The sequence below is a fragment of the Somniosus microcephalus genome, chromosome 10 (genome assembly GCF_052327205.1).
Source record: "Somniosus microcephalus isolate GS21.2 chromosome 10, FLI_Smic_1.0, whole genome shotgun sequence".
NCBI classification, from domain to species: domain Eukaryota; kingdom Metazoa; phylum Chordata; class Chondrichthyes; order Squaliformes; family Somniosidae; genus Somniosus; species Somniosus microcephalus.
Window position 1 is genome coordinate 62,954,276 of NC_140996.1, and position 23,370 is coordinate 62,977,645.

General features: G+C 44.8%; 1 protein-coding gene across 1 annotated transcript in view; it reads right to left on the bottom strand.

Annotated features, from left to right (window-relative positions):
* The window catches only part of abcc4 (ATP binding cassette subfamily C member 4 (PEL blood group)), a 516,746-nt gene that overhangs the window by 377,363 nt on the left and 116,013 nt on the right, over window positions 1-23,370 (bottom strand). The window contains exon 8 of the mRNA XM_085999895.1: window positions 14,366-14,615. Within this exon, the coding sequence (XP_085856021.1) occupies window positions 14,366-14,615 (250 nt within the window). The remainder of the gene's footprint in view (window positions 1-14,365; window positions 14,616-23,370) is intronic.

The following is a 23,370-nucleotide window of genomic DNA, read 5'->3' on the forward strand; positions in this document are numbered from 1 at the left end:
CTAAATGTCCTGCTACCACTTCCTTAATGATGGACTCCAGCATTTTCCCAATGACCAATGTTAGGCTAAACCTTTACCATTATTCCCAGCTTTCATCTTATTTGCTGATGCACGATTACTTTTAAACACTCTTCCTGTCACACACTGCTTATCTTTACCCAAATCGCTACACTGCTCCATTGCCTTGACTTTTCTCTTTAGATTTCTAAATTTCCCCTCACATGCGCCCCCCCCCTTTTTGTTAGTTTAAAGCCCTATTTATAGTCCTAGTTATTTGATTCACCAGGACACTGGTCCAAGCCAGTTTAAGTGGAGACCGTCCCAATGGAAGTGAGCATAGCTGCTGGTTTTCCATCCATGTAGCACTCAATTCAATTTTTTGGTCAGGCATTGCACGAGCACCATAAATGCCCATCAGTTTGCTGTTTATACTATTAAGTGAGGCCAGAATGCCAACAGCATCCTTCACTCAATTCCCTGGCATTCGCCTGGGGATATCAGAGTCTATCCTTGCCCATTTAAAATGGGTGCACATAGTTGCTTGGGATTGAGCAGTTCACCCAAGTGGATTTATAAAGTTCTATATGAAGATCTGCAGTTTAAGGTCATTTCTGAATCTTTTTCCTTTACATTTGTCCCTCCGTCCATTTAGCTCATTAGGTACCATGGGACAACTGCTGGGGCACTAACATTTTCTGGTATTAACAACAAAAGCACAATGGGTTTCTCCATGGACCATCTAACATTAAGTTTTTTGAGGAGGAATAGGAGGACCAACACAGAGGTACCAGGTCGTTTAGGCTGAACCGCTTGTTAGAACCTTCACAGCTGCAACTACAGGGAAAGGTGCATGTTTTCCTCTGTTTCTCAGGGAAGCAGTGCCTACAGATACTGAGATTTGAATAGGCTGTGGCAAGGTAACTTTCAGCCAAGCTCCGCCACAGGCACATCACTGCCAATGATCACATCAGTCCTTTACATTTTTGTTTCAACTTCATTTCAAGGTGCCACTGAGGATATCAGCAACATAAGCCAATCAGCAGTCCAGAGATATAAAAAGCTAGTGACTGGTGCCTCATTAGTTTTAGCAAGTAATTGCCTTCCCCATGGAAAATTGATAGCAACACTAGAGGGCAGTGCAATTTTTCAGAGTGGCAAGGTTTCTGAAGGTCCAGGGAGTTATAGAATGCACCTATGCAGCCTTGCACAATGCCATTACCTACACGAATTGGAAAGTATTTCACTCTATGAATGTCTGCCACATTTGCAACCAACAGCGCCAGATTAGGGAGGTCAGTGTTTCCCAGGCAGTGGTCAGCTGGCTTTCATTTTAAAGTAGTTCACTGTCCCACTAAAAATTCACCTAGAGGTGCAAGTGACAGGGTGGCTCCTCAGTGATCAAGTTTACCATTTGCAACCATGGATAATACATCTTTGCAGATCCAATGACACCAGCTGAAAACAGGTGTAGTGAGGTCTCATGCATCCATTAGAGTAATCATGGAGCACATCATTGGCAAGTTGAAGCAGCCATTTAGGTACTTGGACAGGTCTGGGGTCAACCTGCATTACAGCCCAGCTAAGGAGTAAAAGATCAATCTGCTGCATGCTTCACTACCTCGGTCTGCAACGAGGCATCTTCATGGAAGCCACGGAGGAGGAAGACACCTAGCCCAGCAAGGGGACCAGAGAAAAGAGCAGGATTCAAAGAGGTTGCAAAAAAGAAAATCCATTCCTAGAACAATTTCAACAAGCAGGCATAGAGGAGATCTTCTCGCAACATGAAAATCTGCCCATTGCATTGTCGTGCCCACATCTTCTCCATGTCCTCTACTAATCTGCCTTCATCGACAGTGCCTTAACTTTACCACTCAACTCCCAAAATTAGAATTCCTACCACCTGCTGAAACACGACGCAAAACCTTAAAAAAAACAATTTATGCACACAGACCAACTATACTACAATCAACTTTTTAATAATCCTACATTCAAATAGCAGGAAGGCAATTATCCCTAAAACCACCGACAGTGCTTCTTGTAACCAGCCACTTGGCAGTGCATCAGCAAAGTCCAGGACAACCTCACTCCTTCCAGAGATACATTTGGTCTCTCTGTAACACCTCAGACCTGGAACTCCCCAAGTGTGGAGCAACAGCCTACACCTATTGCCCCAGGGCACAGTGCATTGAAACACTCTGCTCCACCACACACCCAAAGATGAACCTTCAAGGCTCCCACAATGCATTGCAGAAATGTCAAGAGTTGCTTGCAACCAGCTCTTAAAAGAAAGGGGCTCTCGACAAGACTGTGTAGTTCATGTGAACAGGGCCAGTGCTTCCATGCAACATTGCACCTGGCTTTCTAACAATACTGGTGACACTAGCTGACAAGTAGTCATTTAGCAGCTGGGCCGACTGGTGCCCAATTAAGTTGAGTCCAATGCTCAAGTGAATTACTCCTGTTGAAACTCATTTGCATTGAGGAGATTCGAACCAGCGACCCCAGGTTGAAAATACTACACTGGGTTACATAGAAACATAGACATAGAAGCAGGAGTAGGCCCTTCGAGCCTGCTCCGCCATTCAACGAGATCATGGCTGATCATCCAAACCCTAGCACCCGGTCCCTACACAGACAGCCATCCCACCCAAGCCCTATCCCCGTAACCCCGTGTATTTAATCCCCCCTAACACTAAGGGTCAATTTTTTATCATGGCCAATCAACCTAACCCGCACATCTTTGGACTGTGGGAGGAAACCGGAGCACCCGGAGGAAACCCACGCAAACACGGGGAGAATGTGCAAACTCCACACAGACAGTCACCCGTGGCCATAAACCAACATATTCAGCAACATGGAAAAACTGCACCTCTAATTGAGATTCCAAAATTATTCAGTGCTACATGGTAATTGTTTTTAATATGTTCACTGAAGTGGCATCACGTTATGGATAAGATTATGAATTCTTTAGTAGATTCTTTAGTAGCTTGTGCTCTTGAGCTTCTTAACCCCACAGTGGAGCAGGTTCCCTTTTAAATTCAAAGGAAGTGAACAACTCTGATTCTCTGTACAGTCCCCACCAACGTTTCCTGTAAGCTGCTCGGCCACTCGGCCGCATAGCTGTCTGCCTGTCCCGTGCAGCCTGGGACCGGCTTTTCCAAAGTGAAATTTTGCGCATGCACTAAACTTTAAATGGGCCGCGCACCCAAAAAAACATTAGGGGGAACACTGGTCCCCACCACTTAAAATAGCCACTACACCAACGAGCAGTCGCTTACATCGGACGAAAAATGGATAACCAGAACCAATTGCATTAACGGCAATTTCACAGTTGTTGGCTATAGTGTTTTAAGTGCCCTGTTTATTTTGGGCAGAAATAGCTGCATTTACTTACTAGTTCGTATAATTACATTAAAACCTCATTCTTTATCTACCACATGGCAAATAGCATAAATACATTTAAGGGGAAGCTAAATAAGTAAGAGAGAGAAAGGAATAGAAGGATACGTTGATATGTTTAGATGAAGTAGGATGGGAAGAGGCTGGTGTGGAGCATAAACACCGGCACAGAGCAGTTGAGCTGAATGGCCCGTTGCTACGCTGTAAATTCTGTGATGTGTGAGAGTACCTACTATTTGATTCACGGGTACCTCCCCTTTGTGGCTAGTGGATGACACATATCTGCTGTCATCTAATATACTCCGTCGTCTAATTGCTATCTCAGGGGCAGAAGTACATCTGGTTGTCCGCTGTGTATCCATAAGAACCTCCACCCACCACCCCCCCCCCCCAAAACAACTGGAGCCTGAGATGGCCCTAATGCAGGGTCTAACACTACAGTCAGCCTGGTGGTACAAACTTTCTGGCATACGTACAGGTATCAGAGGGGACTGGCAGGAGGGTCTGGATGTGTGGTTATTCTTAAAGACAGCATCATCATTCATGCCGCTGTTTCAGGGCACCACCACACCATGGCCACTGATTGGTATGATAGTAGAGCTAATGGCAACAAGGAGATCAGTAAAGCCTTACATTATGACTAGTATGGGGGCCCTACTACATATGTCCTTAGAGTTCCCACATGCTTCATGGGTGAACTGCGTTGCAAAACTGTCATGCAAGGCTGCACAAATGCTGTGATTGGGCTCCTGTCACCTTTTGCAGCATGCTGCTTGGCAGTCCTCAATGACTGTTCCAATGCTCAATAAGCTCATCCCTTTGAGTTTGCCTTACTTAAATTTAAAACCTTGGTTTGTGACTCTCCCTTCTCCCCCTCAAACCTAATATCAAATTCAATCATATTATGGTCACTATTCACAAGATGTTCCCTAACCGTCAGCTTCTTAACTAATTCTGGTTTAAATCATTAAATGTTGTACGTCCTGATCCCTTATCAATTCTAAAACATATAGTTCTAGAAAACTGTGCTAAATACATTCTAGAAATGTACTGCCTTCACTACTTGAGCTGTTCTATTTCTGAAGACCAGGGGAGTTATCCCCGGTGTCCTGGCCAATATTTATCCCTCAATCAACATAACAAAAACATATTATCTGGTCATTATCACATTGCTGTTTGTGGGACCTTGCTTTGCACAAATTGGCTGCCACGTTTCCCGCATTACAACAGTGACTACACTTCAAAAGCACTTCATTGGGTGTAAAGCGCTTTGAGACGTCCCGTGGTCGTGAAAGGCACTATAGAAATGCAAGTCGTCTTCTTCTTCAGTCTGTGAAAATTAAAATCTCCCATTATAAATCACATTGTTTCTGCTGCACTTCCCTTATCTCTATATCTACATCCTCCCACTGAATCAATGCTATCAGGAGGTCTATAGACAACTCCTACCGGGGTCTTAATCCTTTGATGTTCCTTAATTCTACCCATAGCATTTCCACTGCCAGATCACCCTGACTGAAATCCTTTCTGTCGACTGCTATAATTGTGTCTTGTTTATCAATATTGCAACTCCTCCTCCTTTCTCAATTTCCCCGGACTTTCTCAAGATCCTATAGCTTGGAATATTTAGCTCCAGGTCATGCCCAGCTTATACCGTATCTTTGTAATAACTTTGCATCAGATCCTGAGTCAGAAGGTTGTGGGTTCAAGTCCCACTCCAGGGACTCGAGCACATAAAGCGAGGTTGACACTCCAGTGCAGTGCTGAGGGAGTGCTGCACTGTCAGAGGTGCTGTCTTTCAGATGAGACGTTAAACCGAGGCCCCATCTGCTCTCACAGGTGGACGTAAAAGATCCCATGGCACTATTTCGAAGAGCAGCAAGGGAGTCATCCCCGATGTCCTGGCCAATATTCATCCCTCAATCAACATAACAAAAACAGATTATCTAGTCATTATCACATTGCTGTTTGTGGAAACTTGCTGTGGGCAATTTGGCTGCCGCATTTCCCACATTACAACAGTGACTACACTCCAAAAAAAAGTACTTCATTGGCTGTAAAGCGCTTTGAGACGTCCGGTGGTTGTGAAATGCAAGTCTTTCTTTCTTTCTTTAAGCTGAATTTGTGCTTCCAACTCATTTTTTAAATTTCTTATACTACAAATATTCATGTACAGACCTCTTGGGCAACTGTTCCCACCCTTCCCATATGCACAATGGTATTTTTCTCTCACATTTCTGTGACTCATCACACATTCTGTTTCTGATGCTCTGTATATTGCTATGCAGGCAATTTAGTCATAGATTCATAGAATGGTACAGCACAGGAGGCGGCCATTCGGCCCCTCGTGCCTGTTCTTTGAAAGAGCTATCCAATTAGTCCTATTCCCCTGCCCTATCGCCACAGCCCTGCAATATTTTCCCCTTCACGTAATTATCCAATTCCCTTTTCAAAGTTATTATTGAATCAACTCCCACCATCCTTTCAGGCAGTGCATTCTAGGTATTAACTACACACTGTGTAAAAAAAAAAAAGTCTCTTCATCGCGCCTGTTTTTTTTTGTTGCCAATTACCTTAATTCTGTGTCTTTTGGTACAGACCCTTCACCACTGGAAAACGTTTCTCCTTATTTACACTATCAAAACCCTTCATGATTTTGAACACCTCTATTAAATCTCCCCTTAACCTCATCTGCTCTAAGAAGGACAATCCCAGCTTCTCTAGTTTCTCCATGTAACTGAAGTCTCACATTCCTAGTACCATTCTAGTAAATCTCCTCTGCACCCTTTCTCAGGCTTAATTAAATTAAATATATTTGTACACCTAAACACTTGACAATTTAGTAAGAAAACTGGTTAGTGAGAACAGAGGCAAGATATTTTTAAGAGGAAGCAAAACTACTTTTCTCAATCTCAAAATGCTAGCAGAAAATAAAGCAAACCCAAAAAATGATATTTACTGAAAGTCACGCAACCAGTACATCATGTTATAGTTTTCAACAGCGATAGGTGACATGCACAACTGAAGTGACGAGAAATGTACGATTGATCTCAATCTGAGGGAAAGTAAGTAAACCGAACCACAAAGAGATATGTTCTTATTTTTCATCACTCCTGCTTTATTTTTAACACAAGAAACTTAGGAAAAATGGAAGTACATGGAATTGGAGGCAACTTTTTGACACAGGTAGGGAATTGGTTAGTAGGTAGGAGACAGAGTAGGGATAATGGGTATGTACTCCTATTGGCAAGATGCGACTAGTGGTGTCCCCCAGGGATCTGTACTGCATTCAGTTCTGGGCACCGCACCTCAGGAAGGATATACTGGGCTTGGAGTGGTGCAGCGCAGAATCACCGGAATGATACTGGGCTTGGAGTGGTGCAGCGCAGAATCACCGGAATGATACTGGGCTTGGAGTGGTGCAGCGCAGAATCACCGGAATGATACTGGGCTTGGAGTGGTGCAGCGCAGAATCACCGGAATGATACTGGGCTTGGAGTGGTGCAGCGCAGAATCACCGGAATGACACTGTGGCTTGGAGTGGTGCAGCGCAGAATCACCGGATGATACTGTGGCTAAAAGGGTTAAGTTATGAGAACAGGTTACATCTCAATTATATAACCAACTAATCTGCTATACTCGAGGGTTTGTATTCCCTCAAGTATAGCAGATTAGTTGGTTATATAATTGAGATGATTAAAGGATTTGATAGGGAAGATAGAGAGAAACTATTTCCTCTGTTGGGGGAGTCCAGCGCAAGAGGCATAACCTTAAAATTAGAGCTAGGCTGTTCAGGGGTTATGTCAGGAAGCATTTCTTCACACGAAGGGTAGTGGGAACCCGGAACTCTCCCCAAAAAAGTTGTTGCGGCTAGGTCAATTGAAAATTGCAAAACTGAGTTTTTAGTCTTAACTCGTCTCCGAAGGAATTTTAGCGACTAATTCAAAATTAGTTCTGGACTTGATTTCATTCCAGGGAGTTATAAATTGCTATTTTGTTTATTGGTGCAATCGGGTGAAACGTGTTGTCTGAATTCCGTGGGGGTACCACCAGTCTCCTGGCCTAACTCTGGCACAGGCCCAGATATGTCAGGTCCCTGCCGTTTCTGGGAGTTTCCTCAGAAAAGAACAGGGAGGCTTCTAGCCCAGTGGTGGGAAAAATACGGCCCGCCAGTTCATTCTATCCGGCTCACTGGACGGGTCAAAAATAGAATGCGAGCTGGAGCTTGAGCTGCACAGTTATCTGAGCCGAGTCATGCTTGCTCATCTCGATGACTCTTATACCAAAGAGAGACCAGCACTGCGTCTTTCCTCTCCTGGTACACATAGTACGACATTAGGGGGGGTTCTCATGACTGCCTTAGACATGGGAATAGATCCCAGAGCACAAGGACTCCAGGTAATGGCACGCAATTGTAGTTCAGGCCTTGCGAAGCCTCGGGCACCCGTACTCCGCACACTAAAAAGAGAGCAACTCTCGCATCGGAGGGCCTGCAGACTCGAGCCACTCTGCCAAACAGCCACATAGACTTTCAATACAACATAGAATCGATTGATCGATCAATCATTTCATAATGGAAGATTTTGCTATTTTACGCTACATTTTATGTATTTAAGATAGTATCTGACTACTAGCTGAATTTCTGTTTATAAACTTTTGGGAGGTAGAAGTGGGAGTGATAAGCAACACAATGGGCTGAATTTTGCAGGGGCCAGCGGGCGATCAGTGGCGGCTCAGGTGGGAAAGTGTTTCTTTTCCCCAGCGGGTGTGGACCCCGCTGCCACGCGCCTTTACCAAATGTCGGGTGTGTCAGTGCTGAGCAGACCCAACACGCAGCAATGGGGGAGGCAATTCAAATCATTAGTGGCTGGTTTACAACCACTTAACAATGGTTTTTTCCCAGCTTTTTGAATTTGACAAGTTGCCCATCAGTTTCCCGCTGTGCTGAGCCTTCCTCCGTAAAACTGAGAACATAAGAACATAAGAAATAGGAGCAGGATCAGGCTACACGGCCCCTGGGCCCGCTCCGCTACCCACAGGGCCATGTCCGATCCGAACCTAGACTCATGTCCAAATTCCTGCCCGCTCCCCGTAACCCTTAATTCCCTTTACTTCTAGGAAACTGTCTATGTCTGTTATAAATTTATGTAATGATGTAACTTCTACAGCTTTTTGGGGCAGCATATTCCATGGACCTACCACCCTCTGAGTGAAGTAGTTCCTCCTCATCTCAGTTTTGAAAGAGCAGCCCCTTATTCTAAGACTATGCCCCCTAGTTCTAGTTTCACCCATCATCGGGAACATCCTCACCACATCCACCCGATCAAGCCCCTTCACAATCTTACATGTTTCAATAAGATCGCCTCTCATTCTTCTGAACTCCAATGAGTAGAGTCCCAATCTACTCAACCTCTGCTCCTATGTCAACCCCCTCATCCCCGGGATTAACCGAGTGAACCTTCTTTGTACTGCCTCGAGAGCAAGTATGTCTTTTCTTAAGTATGGACACCAAAACTGTATGCAGTATTCCAGGTGCGGTCTCACCAATACCTTGTACAACTGAAGCAATAACTCCCTATTTTTATATTCTATCCCCCTAGCAATGAAAGCCAACATTCCATTGGCCTTCTTAATCACTTGCTGCACCTGCATACTAACCTTTTGAGTTTCGTGCACCAGGACCCCCAGATCCCTTTGTACTTCAGTACTTTCCAGTTTCTTGCCATTAAGATAATAACTTGCTCTACGATTTTTCCTGCCAAAGTGCATAACCTCACACTTTCCAGTATTGTATTCCATCTGCCAAATCTCTGCCCACTTACTTAGCCTGTCTATGTCCCCTTGCAGGTTTTTTATGTCCTCCTCACTCACTACTTTCCCTCCCATCTTAGTATCATCTGCAAACTTTGATATGTTACACTCGGTCCCCTCCTCCAAATCGTTAATATAGATTGTAAAGAGTTGGGGACCCAGCACTGACCCCTGCGGAACACCACTAGTTACTGATTGCCAGTCTGAGAATGAACCATTTATCCCAACTCTCTGCCTTCTGTTAGATAGCCAATCCTCTATCCATGCCAGAATATTACCCCCAATCCCGTGATTTTTTATCTTAAGCAATAATCTTTTGTGTGGCACCTTGTCAAATGCCTTTTGGAAGTCTAAATACACTACGTCCACTGGTTCCCCTTTATCCACCCTATATGTTACTTCCTCAAAGAACTCCAGCAAATTTGTCAAACATGACTTCCCCTTCATAAAACCATGCTGACTTTGTCCTATTAAATTATGATTATCCAAATGTCCTGTTACTGTCTCCTTAATAATGGACTCCAAAATTTTACCTACCACAGATGTTAGGCTAACTGGTCTATAGTTTCCAGCCTTCTGTCTACTGCCCTTTTTAAATAAGGGTGTTACATTAGCAGTTTTCCAGTCTGCCGGGACCTTTGCTGAGTCCAGGGAGTTTTGGAAAATTATTACTAATGCATCCACAATCCCTACCGCCACTTCCCTCAAGACCGTAGGATGTAAGCCATCAGGTCCAGGTGATTTATCCGCCTTGAGTCCCATTATTTTACCGAGTACCACTTCCTTAGTGATTTTGATCGTGTTTAGCTCCTCCCCCTCTTTAGCCCCCTCTTTGTCGAGTGTTGGGATATTCTTAGTGTCCTCTACTGTAAAGACTGATACAAAATATTCATTCAGTGTTTTTGCCATCTCCATATTTCCCACCATTAATTTTCCGGTCTCATCCTCTAAGGGACCAACATTTACTTTAGCCACCCTTTTTCTTTTTATATAACTATAAAAACTCTTACTATCTGTTTTTATATTTTTTGCTAATTTACTTTCATAATCTATCTTCCCTTTCTTAATCAATCTTTTTGTTATTTTTTGCTGTCTTTTAAAGTTTTCCCAATCCTCTATCCTCCCACTAGATTTGGCTACCTTATATGCCCTTGTTTTTAGTCGAATACTATCCTTAATTTCTTTACTTAGCCATGGATGGCTGTCTTTTCTTTTACACCCTTTTCTTCTCAGTGGAATATATATTTTTTGGAAGTTGTAAAATAACTCCTTAAATATACACCACTGATCATGTATCGTCTTACCCTTTAATCTATTTTCCCAATCCACTCTACTCAATTCCGCTCTCATACCTTCATAGTCTCCTTTATTCAAGCTTAGCACGCTTGTTTGAGATCCAACCTTCTCACCCTCTAATTGAATATGGAATTCAACCATGTTATGGTCACTCATTCCAAGGGGATCCTTTACTAGGTCAGTGGCCATTGAATCAGCTGATGAGTTGACAGCTACAAATGTCAAGTCAAAGCTCCCAGCTGATTGAGACATTTCCCCTTAACCACGAGCTTATCTAAACTGCATTTCCACTACAGATTCAAAATGGTGCAAGCCTTTACACAAGTCACCATACAGTCTGACCTAATTACCTCTCCCACCATTGACAGATCGTTTCTGTCATCTTTACTTCACCTGCCATCTATTCCATCAGCATGGGTGCCGTTGAAACTCTCTCACCTTGGTCCTCAGAATCCCACCACGATCAGCCCCAACACCAGCAGCACCAACAACAACCTTTCCACAATCACCTGATGCTGCACAAGACATAGGGCATCAGCACCTGACCACACTGCTCCCTGAGGAGGCCAGGGATGGCCTCACCATGGCCAGATTTACTTCACTTGATGCTGTACACCTTGGCAGCCACATGATGCGCCAGGTTGGCACCAACACCATAAAGCATCCCTATAATGTCCAAGCCATTCCTTTCACACATCACCATTGCGGGGGATACCGTTATGTCTCACCATTCACTGCAACTCACTAAGACACTTCCAAAGGTGCACACAGATCTGTCCAAGAACACAAGGTGTTGAAAATAAAGGTTTCAATGTTTGACACCACATTAACAGAAACTTTACATGAACATTGCATAAAACACACAAGTGCCTACCCTTGTGTTGGTATTTGGTATGATTGCATTAGGATGAGGGTGGGTGTGAGGGGTGGCTATTGAGATGGGGATGTGATAATGTAGATAGAGAGGGATGGGTGGAGGGGCAAGGTAAGTTGGTTGAGAAAGGATGTGCAGGAGTAGAGTGGGGAAGGCAGAGTGATGTGGATGTGATGAGGCAAAGCAGGGTGAGGTTGAGTGTGGCTTTGTACTAACGTTTCGTGATCTACTGAGGTTATTGAAACATTTGCAGCACTGTACCCAGGTCCTCCTGACCACATCCCTGTTTGTACCCTCCTCTGCAATGTGCAACCAGGCTGTGTTGATAGGTATGTAAAATGGAAAAGATTAGCGAAAGTAAATGTGGCTGAGACAGGAGAAATTATAATGGGGAATAAGGAAATCGCACAGAAATTAAACAAATACTTTGTGTCTGTCTTCATGGAAGAAGACGTAAAAATCTTCCTGGAAATAGTGGAGAACCAAGGCTCTAGCGAGAATGAGGAAATGAAAGAAATTAGTAAAAAAAAAATAGTACAGGAGAAGTTAATGGGACTGAAAGCTGATAAATCCCCTGGACCTGATAGCCTATATCCTACGGTTTTGAAAGAGATGGCTATAGAGATAGTGGATTTGTTTCCACTAGTCCCATCACTATCTCGTCTCGTTTTGAATACCTCTTAATGTCTCTTCACTTCTCTTTTGTTCTCTCCCAGCCTGGCCTTTTAATCTATTTCATTTCCTGTGCTTTTTCAGTCTTGACAAAGGGTTTTGACCCGAAACGTTGACTCTATTTTCTCTCCACAGATGTTGCCTGGCCTGCTGAGTTTTTCCAGCATTTTCTGTTGTTATTTGAGATAGTGGACGCATTAGTTGTCAATTTCCAAAATTTCATAAGATTCGGGAATGGTTCCCACGGATTGGAAGGCAGAAAATGTAACTCCACTATTTAAGAAAGGAGGGAGACAGAATGCGGGGAACTACAGACCAGTTAGCCTGACATCAGTAGTAGGGAAATGCTAGAATCGATTATTAAGGATTTGGTAACATGGCACTTAGAAAATAAGAAGATTGGGCAGAGTCAACACGAATTTATGAAAGGGAAATTGTGTCTGACAAATCTATTAAAGTTTTTTGAGGTTGTAACTAGCAGAATAGATAAGGGGGAACCAGTGGATGTGGTGTATTTGGATTTTCAGAAGGCATTCAATAAGGTGGTACACAAGAGGTTCTTAAACAAAATTAGGGCCAATGGGATTGGGGATAATATACTAGCATGGATTGAGGATTGGTTAACGGACAGAAAACAGAGAGTAGGAATGAACGGGTCATTTTCAGGTTGTAACTAGTGGGGTACCGCATGGATCAGTGCTTGGGCCTCAGCTATTCACAATCTACATCAATGATTTGGATGAGGGGACCAAATGTAATATATACACGAATCACTGAAAGTTAACATGCAGGTACAGCAAGCAATTAGGAAAGCAAATGGTATGTTGACCTTTATTACAAGAGGATTTGACTATAAGAGTAAAGACATCTTACTGCAATTATACAGGGCCCTGGTGAGACCACACCTGGAGTATTGTTTACAGTTTTGGTCTCCTTACCTAAGGAACAATATACTTGCCATAGAGGGAGTGCAACGAAGGTTCACCAGACTGGTTCCTGGGATGGGGGCATTGTCCTATGAAGAGGGATTGAGTAGACTAGGCCTGTATTCGCTAGAGTTTAGAAGAATGAGGTGATTTCATTGAAACATACAAAATTCTTACAGGGCTTGACAGGGTAGATGCAGGGAGGATGTTTCCCCCGGCTGGGGAGTCTAGAACCAGGGGTCACAGTCTCAGAATAAGGGGTCGGCCATTTAGGACTGAGATGAGGAGAAATTTCTTCACTCAGAGGGTGGTGAATCTTTGGAATTCTCTACCCCAGAGAATTAGAGGCTCAGTCATTGAGTATATTCAAGACAGAGATCGACAGATTTTTGAATATTAAGGGAATCAAGGGAAATGAGGATAGTGCAGGAAAGTGGAGTTGAGGTAGAAGCTCAGCCATGATCTTATTGAATGGCCTACTCCTGCTCCTATTTCTTATGTTCTTACGTTTTTATCTCTAAGTGAGGTCTTCTCCACCCATGGGAAGGGAAGAGGACCTCCCGGTGTGCTGTGACTCCCTCCATAAGCATATGGAGGGAGTCATGGGTGCAGCCCTGCACCTCTGTGCAGTGCTTGTCAGTGTTTGCAGCACCTCAATGCTGTAGAACACAGACAGTACAAATGTCAAAACAAAGTTGGCCATGGTCCCTTTAAGGAAACCGGCTGATCCTCTAATTGGCCGGGAAATGCGCTGGGCGGGCTTAACAAGCCCAATCAAGGTAAATTCATTCTACACAGTGGGCTGGAGCCAGCAGCGGGGTCAGGACCTGCCACCGACGACCCGCCGAGGTTCGTAAAATCTAGCCCTATGAGTTGGCCTGTTTCAAATTTACCAATTTAACACTTTGCTCTCACCAACGTGCGCAGTCCCTTTAAATTTGCTGCGCGGTATCTCTTCCAGCAGCAGGAGATGGTGAGCGGCTTGCGCAGGACCTTGCGATTGGTGCGTGACTGTGCGACCATGCACCTTAGGGGGAACATTGGTGTGCGGCCCTCAACAACTCACCAAAACTTAAGTGGCCCTCCAGCCCAAATAGTTGCCCACCCCTGATCTAACTGAATGGTGGAATAGGCTCGGGGGCTGAATGGCCTGATCCTATGTTCCCAACAGGTATTTTATTATTACTTCCTATAACCTTCTGTTCCCAGAGTATTTGTTATCTCTATCACTTAATGCTAGGACTGAGTGCCTTAACCTGCTAAGTGTTTTATTTCGTTGCACCAATATCCCTCAACTTGAGCATGAAAATTCACCAAAGTTATAAACCTTCCCCTGCCAAGAAAAGCAAAGTTAGCATCAGCATTATTTCTCAATACCTGAACATACCTTTATCCTTTTTATGCTGATTAATCCCTCTGAAACTGTCTGAACAGCTGCTGGGAAGAACAGGGTGACTGTGAGTCTCACAGCACTGTATAATGATACAGTGACAAACACACGACTTGCTGTGATGGTGTTTCCAAGTAGCACGTACACAAGGAATGTAAAAAACAGTATCATCTTGCTAGCAATAAAGAATGAGGCCATGTTCAAGGCACGCAGGTAAGAGCTTTGCATAACTTTGGCAATTTCCTTCCTGAAATGCAGAACAATACAATCATTTGTTTTCTTCACACAATAATTTGTACGCTAGTTCAAATGAAAGGTTTTATTTAAGATTAAACACTCAGCTGAGGTCCTCTAATAGTTTACCAAAAGTACATCCTTTGTAAACAAGCTGATGGGAGTCTTATTGTGCTTCAGTAGATTAGTGTTTTATCCAGGTTAAATACCCATTTAGATATACAGGAAACTTGCTTAAACGGCACCTAAATATCCAGAATTCTCTATTAACCGGCAAAATTCTCATGCCGAAAACAACACCTCAATAACCGGCAATGTTGCCGAGTCCGAGTCTCCCACGGTGGCCGAGTTAGTCAGTGGGGGTAGTTCTCCAAATAGCCACTACTCGGCTTCTTGGCGCTGTCGGAAGTCGGAACACCTCAATACCCCTGTAACAGGAGTCTGACTCTCCCGCGCTGCTGGTAGTCTCTTCTGATCCGCCATTTTACAGGGGTACTGTGCGTCTCCCACGCTGCTGGTAGTCATTGCATTGCATTACCCTCAACTGGCAGTACTGTACTTAATCAAGCATCTTCCACCATCCATTTAACACAACATTCTGTAGGTGAGTACCCAATTACTGTGTACTGCACATTTCTTGATTTTTTTCTTTTTCTTTTTTAAAAATAGCCTCGGTAGATAACCCTCTCAGTCATCCAGAATTTTTGATCAACCGGCAACACGCCGGTCCCGTCGGTGCCGGCTACCAAAGAGTTTCCTGTATATCATTAATGAGATGACATTTTATGAACACAACTAAACTTATACTTCCCAGCCATAGTACAGAGTAAAATACAAACCAATAACTTTCGTAACATGCTGCAGATGCCCCACTAGCATAAAAATAATTCTAGAAACTTGTCAAACTGTTACACTAAACATTGAATGCTCCAGAACTGAAAATGTTTTTTTCTTCTTGTCCTCCTCCAATTTCCTTCCTGACCTCTACTCTCCTGAAGCCAGGGACTCATAACTGGGGTATCATTCCATGGGGTCCCCCAGCCGTCTGGCTTAAATAGCACTTCCTCATTCTGCTACACTTAAAATATCATTAGGGCTAGTCATGGTGGGTAGGAAATCACAGCTCAACCTGATCCTATCCTTACCCATCAAACAAACATTTCCAGCAGCAGGGATCACTGAATCATGATCAAAAAGAGGAATCCAAATTGATATTTCAACTCTTTATCTAAGGGAGGTCAAGAAAGGCTAACTCAGTAAACGGAACAGAAAATCTTCCTGGTCTGTATGGCCTGGATTTTACTCCAATTGGTGGGTTACCAGTGGGGTGAGATTTCTGTCCACCCATGCGACTGTCACTAGCCTCCTGATTTTTCCCTTCAAGGACTTAATTATGGATGCGAGGGGAGTTAGGAGCAGTAATATTCTCCTCATTGAGTTAGTACCACTGGAAGCAAAACAAATAGAATGCTGCTGCAGGAATAAAATGTTGCAGCTAATTAAAAAGGGGGGGGTCTCTGTTTTTGGAGAGCAGCAACCTCGAGAGGGTCAGCAGCAGGTAGAGCTCCCACATTCACAGATGCATCCATGGATGTTTTACTGGCTGAAGTAATGGCTAGAAGGGAGAGACTGTTGGGACTGAGGTCAGGAAGCCCCATAAGCGGTTTAATAACCTCACAATGGTGGTCAAGATAAGACAAGGCACTCTGGTTGGAAGACTGATCACTGAGTGGCAGACATTCTCTGAGACTGGAACTGGTAATGTTTAAAAGCACTCCTGTCTGAATACTGCACTAAAGCAAGGAATACAAGTCAATATATGAGTTAGTAAATTTTAAACTCTTGGCCTACTGAATTTATACTGCATTCCTAAATATATTTGAGTGCCCAAAACAATACTTCAACTTTGACCTAAAGTCCATGTATAAATTTAAAATTAACTCCTTGCTTTTGTATTGCTGGACACCTACCGAGTCAACCTCCAAAGTGTTGTGCAGAACTACCACCGTGCTAAGTGGGATAGGAGCCTTTACCCAGGAAAACATCAAGTAATCAGCACAGACCAGGGATCGGTGCTTTTACCCAGGAAAACATCAAGTAATCAGCACAGACCAGGGATCGGTGCTTTTACCCAGGAAAACATCAAGTAATCAGCACAGACCAGGGATCGGTGCTTTTACCCAGGAAAACATCAAGCAATCAGCACAGACCAGGGATCGGTGCCTTTACCCAGGAAAACATCAAGCAATCAGCACAGACCAGGGATCGAAGCCTTTACCCAGGAAAACATCAAGTAATCAGCACAGACCAGTGATCGGTGCTTTTACCCACTAAACCTGCAGAGGGAGTCCACCTTATAAAAAGAGGACAACTTCTGTTGAATTTGTAAGCCCTGCTTTGTGGAATGCTTTAGTGTTTGGTGAGGTTATTGATCCAGTGACGTTTTGCACCTCTGGGCTGATAGTTGGTTAATTTGATATTATAACATTTTATTGCGATATTAAAGTATTAAGGTGGAAAAATTGGGTCGTGCCACCATTGGGGTGCTACTTCGCTACATTTAGCATCCTGAAAAAGTTAGCACCGTCGCACCTGAAATTGAATGGAAGCACCCCAAGCAGGAGGCAGGCGCTACTGGAAGTGCTCCCCCTCCCTCTTGGGGCGCTCCAGCTCAATATCACGGTGATATGTGCCGCAGCGCCACGGGGTGCTGGCAAAAGAGCCCAGTACTCAAGAGGAGTGCCGGGCTGACCGATCGCGGCCGGCACAAAGCAGCCGAATTTTGCCCCCTAAGTGTGCTGACCAACTATTTTTCACCCATCTGATACAAGGAACCTGGAGTAAAAGGAAGCTCCTGTGTCTATGACCAGAACATATCTCTTCAACTCTCTGCCAGTCCTATGTGATCTGAATTCACTCTGTATCCATTCTGCAGTGCATTTTGGCTACCACTCTGAACAAAGCCTATTACTTCCATCACCTTTTTTCCCTCCTGGCTCCTGTCTCCTCCCCTTCCTGTCACACATTTATGCCACTTTCGTAATCTGGACATCGGTTCGATGATGCTCCAAACTGACTTCATAGACTCGGAATCAAACAGCATAGAAAGAGGCCATTTGGCCCATCGTGCCTGTGCCAGCTATTTGAAAGAGCTATTCAGTTAGTCCTACTCACCTGCTCTTTCCCCATGGCCCTGCAAATTTCTCCTTTTCAAGTATATATCCAATTCCCTTTTGAAAGCTACTTTTGAAACTGCTTCCACCACCCTTTCAGGCAGTGCATTCCATATCATAACTTGCTACGTAAAAAAAATTCCCATCTCCTTTCTGGTGCTTTTGCCAATTACCTTAAATCGGTGTCGTCTGGTTACTGACCCTCCTGTCAGTGGAAACAGTTTCTCTTTATTTGCTCTACAAAAACTCAATTTTTAATACCTCTGTTAAAGCTCCCCTTAACCATCTTTGCTCGAAGGAGAACAACCCCAACTTCTCTAGTCTTTCCACATAACTGAAGTCCCTCATCCCTGGTAGCATTCTAGTGAATCTCCTCTGCACCCTCTCCAAGGCCTTGACATGCTTCCTAAAGTGTGGTGCCCAGAATTGGACACAATACTTCACCTAAGGTCAAACCTGTGATTTATAAACGTTTAGCATAACTTCCTTGCCTTTGTTCTTTATGCCTCTATTGATAAAGCCAAGGATCCCATACTTTTAATATAAAAAGCCTTATTTACATGTCCTGCCACCTTCAAAGATTTGTGCATGTCAACTCACCGTTCCTGCACCTCTTCAAAATTGCACCATTTAGTTTATATTACCTCTCCTTGAAACATAAAAACAAACTGCATAAGCTTCTATAGGTATGTAATAAGAAAAAGATTAGTGAAAGTAAATGTGGGTCCCTTACAAGCTAAGACAGGAGAAATTATAATGGGGAATAAGGAAATGGCAGAGAAATTAAACAAATACTTTGTGTCTGTCTTCACGGAAGAAGACGCAAAATACTTCACGGACCAAGGGTCTACCGAGAATGAGGAACTGAAAGAAATTGGTAAAAAAAAGTACTTGAGAAATTAATGGGACTGAAAGCTGATAAATCCCCTGGACCTGATGGCCTACATCCTAGGGTTTTGAAAGAGGTGGCTATAGAGACAGTGGACTCATTGGTTGTCATTTTCCAAAATTGCATAGATTCTAGAACAGTTCCCACAGATTGGAAGGTAGCAAATGTAACCCCACTATTTAAGAAAGGAGGGAAGAGATAAAACGGGGAACTACTAAGTTGTGAGGAGGATGCAAGGTGGCTTCATGGGGATATAGACAGGCTAAGTGAGTGGGCAAAAACATGGCAAATGGAATATGTGAAGAAATGTGAACTTATCCACTTTGGTAGGAAAAATAGAAAAGCAGAGTATTTTTTAAATGGTGAGAGATTGGGAAATGTTGGTGTTCAGAGGGACCAGGGTGTCCTTGTACACGAATCACTGAAAGTTAACATGCAGGTACAGCAAGCAATTAGGAAAGCAAATGGTACGTTGGACTTTATTCGAAGAGGATGAGAGTATGAGTAAAGACGTTTTACTGCAATTTTATAGGGCCCTGATGAGACCACACCTAGAGTATTGTGTGCAGTTTTGGTCTCCTTACCTAAGGAAGGATATACCTGCCATAGAGGGAGTGCAATGAAGGTTCACCAGACTGGTTCCTGGGATGGGGGGATTGTCCTACGAGGACAGATTGAGTAGACTAGGCCTATATTCTCTGGAGTTTAGAAGAATGAGAGGTGACCTCACTGAAACATACAAAATTCTTACAGGGTTTGACAGGGTAGATGCAGGGAGGATGTTTCCCCTGGCTGGGGAGTCTAGAACCAGGGGTCACAGTCTCAGAATAAGGGGTCGGCCATTTAAGAATGAGATGAGGAGAAATTTCTTCACTAAGAGGGTGGCGGATCCTTGGAATTCTCTGCCCCAGAGGGCTGTGGAGGCTCATTCTTTGAGTATATTCAAGACAGAGATTGATAGACTTTTAGATATTAAGCCAATCAAGGGATATGGGGATAGTGCAGGAAAGTGGAGTTGAGGTCGAAGGTCAGCCATGATCTTAATGAATGGCGGAGCAGGCTTGATGGGCCAAATGGCCTACTCCTGCTCCTATTTCTTATATTCTTATGTCCTTCATTCTTCCTTACAAAACGCATCACTACATACTTACCTGCATTACACACCATGACCGGCACTTTTATCTTTGCGTCAGTTTGGGTGTGCGCGCGCGGCGTAGCAGGTTGGGAATGCGATGATCTGAGCAGTGCGCTGCTCAGCGCGACTTTCACTCAATGGCCCCAACTGAAAGGTTCATGCGCGTTTCCTGGCCCTATTAAATGGTGCGGGTCTGGTGATGTCATCGATGACTCCTTTCCAGCGCCCATATTTAAAGCAGCCTTGCACTGAACTCACTTGAAGGTTGCCAGAGGAGGGTAGAAGGTGACAAAGAAAGGCCACAGTAATGTTATCTTTGGAAGGGTAGATAGCCAAAGGCAGAGGGCTGCACCACGGTTCTCTGTTTCATTGCTGCATGCTCTGGTGGAGGCTGTCAGGGCACGCAGGGAGGTTTTCTTCCCTGCTGACCTCCACAAGAAACAAAAAGACCCCGGCTGGATATAGCTGAGGTCAGCAGCAGGGATGTGATCAGGAGGACCTGGATGCAGTGCAGGAAACGCTTCCATGATCTCATGAGTTCAGGAAAGGTGAGTGCAATGCCACACTCACCGTCATCCTGAAGTGCCTGTCAACACATTCCCATCACTCTGCCTTCCCAAGCCTATTCCTGCACACCATTCCTCACATCAACACACCCTGCATGTCCACCCATCCCTCTATGTACATACTCACATCCCCCTATGACTAACGACCCTTCACATTCATCTTCATCCTAATGCAATCATAACAAGTAACACCACAGAAGGAGGCCATTTGGCATTGGCACCCCACTCCCTCATAGTCACCCTCTACAGACGTAACCCATCCATTCTCTTTTGCTGCCCCTCCAAGATCACCCTCATTCTTGATGGCCCCGAGGCTCAGCTTCTGCATACAGCTCAGCAGAGCTTGGAGCGTCCTGCGCCCTCCGGCGAGGAGACTCCACTGCTGTCCCCGTCAACTCCACCTGCTCAAACTTCTCTTTCCCTCCTTGCAGGAGAAGAGAGCCCACAACAACAGGGAGAGGGAGGGAACCGGAGTTGGCCCTCCAGTAACCGCACATCTTACAGCAGCAGAGGTGGCGGCTCTAGAAATTTCGGGAGCTCGAGACGCTGGCGCTAGGAGATGGAGGGGGACATCCCAGCAACCTGGTGACAGAATCACATCTCATAAAGCCGCATGGCATACAGCAGTCACTCATATGAGGACTGATGTCAGCAGCCAGTGAATGTTCATCATGTGCATAATGGTATCATTACCCATTGTTATAACACTTCGAATTCATCTCCTTACTCTCCCACAGGTCCATCAACTGCCCTCCCCCTCCCACCACTGTCCAGCCGGAGAAAGAAGACTCCTCAGATGAAGCACCAGCCTCGGAGGGTGCAGCGTCAGCAGACCCAAGCACAGCCAGCACCAGCGCAGATGCTCACACCTCGGTGGGTCCTTTGCGCCATAGAGTTGTCACCAGATGTCTCACAATTCACAAGTGAGCAAGAGCAGGTGGAGTTGACAGGGACAGCAGTGGAGACTCCTCGGCGGAGGGCGCAGTGCGCTCCAAGCTCTGCTAAGTTGCATGCAGACGCTGAGCCTCGGGGACATCGAGACGGAGGATGATCTTGGAGAAGCATCAACAATTGGATGAGGCGCCGGCATCTTTTGCAGCCGTGATGTCTGCAAATGTTCAGAGAAATGAGCACCACCATGTCGCAGGCGATGGCGACGACGTGCTCCTCCATGGAAAGGATGGCGACCTGCATGGAGTGCAAATGTGCCACTCACATGAGCACATGCTAGCTGTAGACAACAACAGATGGCAGGCGCCAAAGAGGGATATAATCGCTGACTTGGGCCTTCATCACCCCACTGCTGTACAGCAAGGTGCTCGCCAACTCCATGCTAGCAGGGAAGTGCGGGTGGGCCATGAGAGGGTTGATGGTGAGAGGAGAAATGGAAGTGGAGACTCTGCTCAAAGCACTCCTACTTCTCCCCCGTTACCTCCCCCTTAGTCAGAGCCCCACGTTTCCTCGGATTTCGATGGCCGAGTCTGCTCCTGCACAGTTGCAGAGGACATCTGCCAAAAGTGTCTACGCAGTCATAGAATGGTTACAGCACAGAAGGAGGCCATTCGGCCCATGGAGTCCGTGCCAGCTCTCTGCAAGAGCACTTCAGTTAGTCCCACTCCCCCGCCCTTTCCCCGTAGCCCTGCAAATTTTTTTCTTGCAGGTATTTGTCGAATTCCCTTTTGAAAGGCACGATTTGAGTCTGCCTCCACCACGCTTTTGGGCAGTGGTATTCCAGACCCTACCCACTCACTGCGTAATAAAGTTTTTCCTCATGTCGCCCTTGGTTCTTTTGCAAATCACCTTGAATCTGTCTCCTCTGGTTCTCGACCCTTCCGCCAATGGGAACAGTTTCTCTCTGGACCCTTCATGATTTTGAACACCTCTATCAAATCTCCTCTCAACCTTCTCTGCTCTAAGGAGAAAAACCCCAGCTTCTCTAGTCTATCCACATAACTGAAGTTCCTCATTCCTGGAATCATTCTTGTAAATCTTTTGTGCACCCTCTCTAAAGCCTTGACATTCCTAAAGTGCAGCGTCCAGAATTAGACACAATACTCCAGTTGAGGCCGAGCCAGTGTTTTATAAAGGTTCATCATAACTTCCTCGCTTTTGTACTCTATGCCTCTATTTATGAAGCCCAGGATCCCTTATGCTTTTTTAACCGCTTTCTCAACCCGCCCTGCCACCTTCAACAATTTGTGCAAATATACCCCCAGGTCTCTCTGTTTATGCACCCACTTTAGGATTATACCCTTTTACTTTATATTGCCTCGCCTCCTTCTTCCTATCAAAATGTATCACTTCGCCCTTTTCTGCGTTAAATTTCATATGCCGCGCATCCGCCCATTTCACCAGCCTGTCTTTGTCCTCTTGAAGTCCAGCACTGTCCTTCTCACGGTTCACTATACTTCCAAGTTTTGTGTCATCTCCAAATGTTGAAATTGTGCCCCGTACCCCCGAGTCATTCATATATATCAAGAAAAGCAGTGGTCCTAGTACCGACCCCTGGGGAACACCACTGTATACCTTCCTCCAGTCCGAAAAACAACCATTCACCACTACTCTCTGTTTCCTGTCACTTAGCCAATTTCGTATCCATGCTGCCACTGTCCCTTTTATTCCATGGGCTTCAACTTTGTTGGCAAGCCTATTATGTGGCACTTTATCAAACACCCTTTGGAAGTCCATATACATCACGTCAACCGCATTGCCCTAATCAACCCTCCGTTACCTCCTCAAAAAACTCGATCAAGTTAGTTAAACACGATTTGCCTTTAACAAATCTGTGCTGGCTTTCCTTAATTAATCCACACTTGTCCAAGTGACTGTTAACTTTGTCCCTGATTATCATTTCCAAAAGCTTCCCCACTACCGAAGTTAAACTGACTGGCCTGTTGTTGCTGGGTTTATCCTTACACCCTTTTTTGAACAAGGGTGTAACATTTGCAATTCTCCAGTCCTCTGGCACCACCCCAGTATCTAAGGAGGATTGGAAGATTATGGCC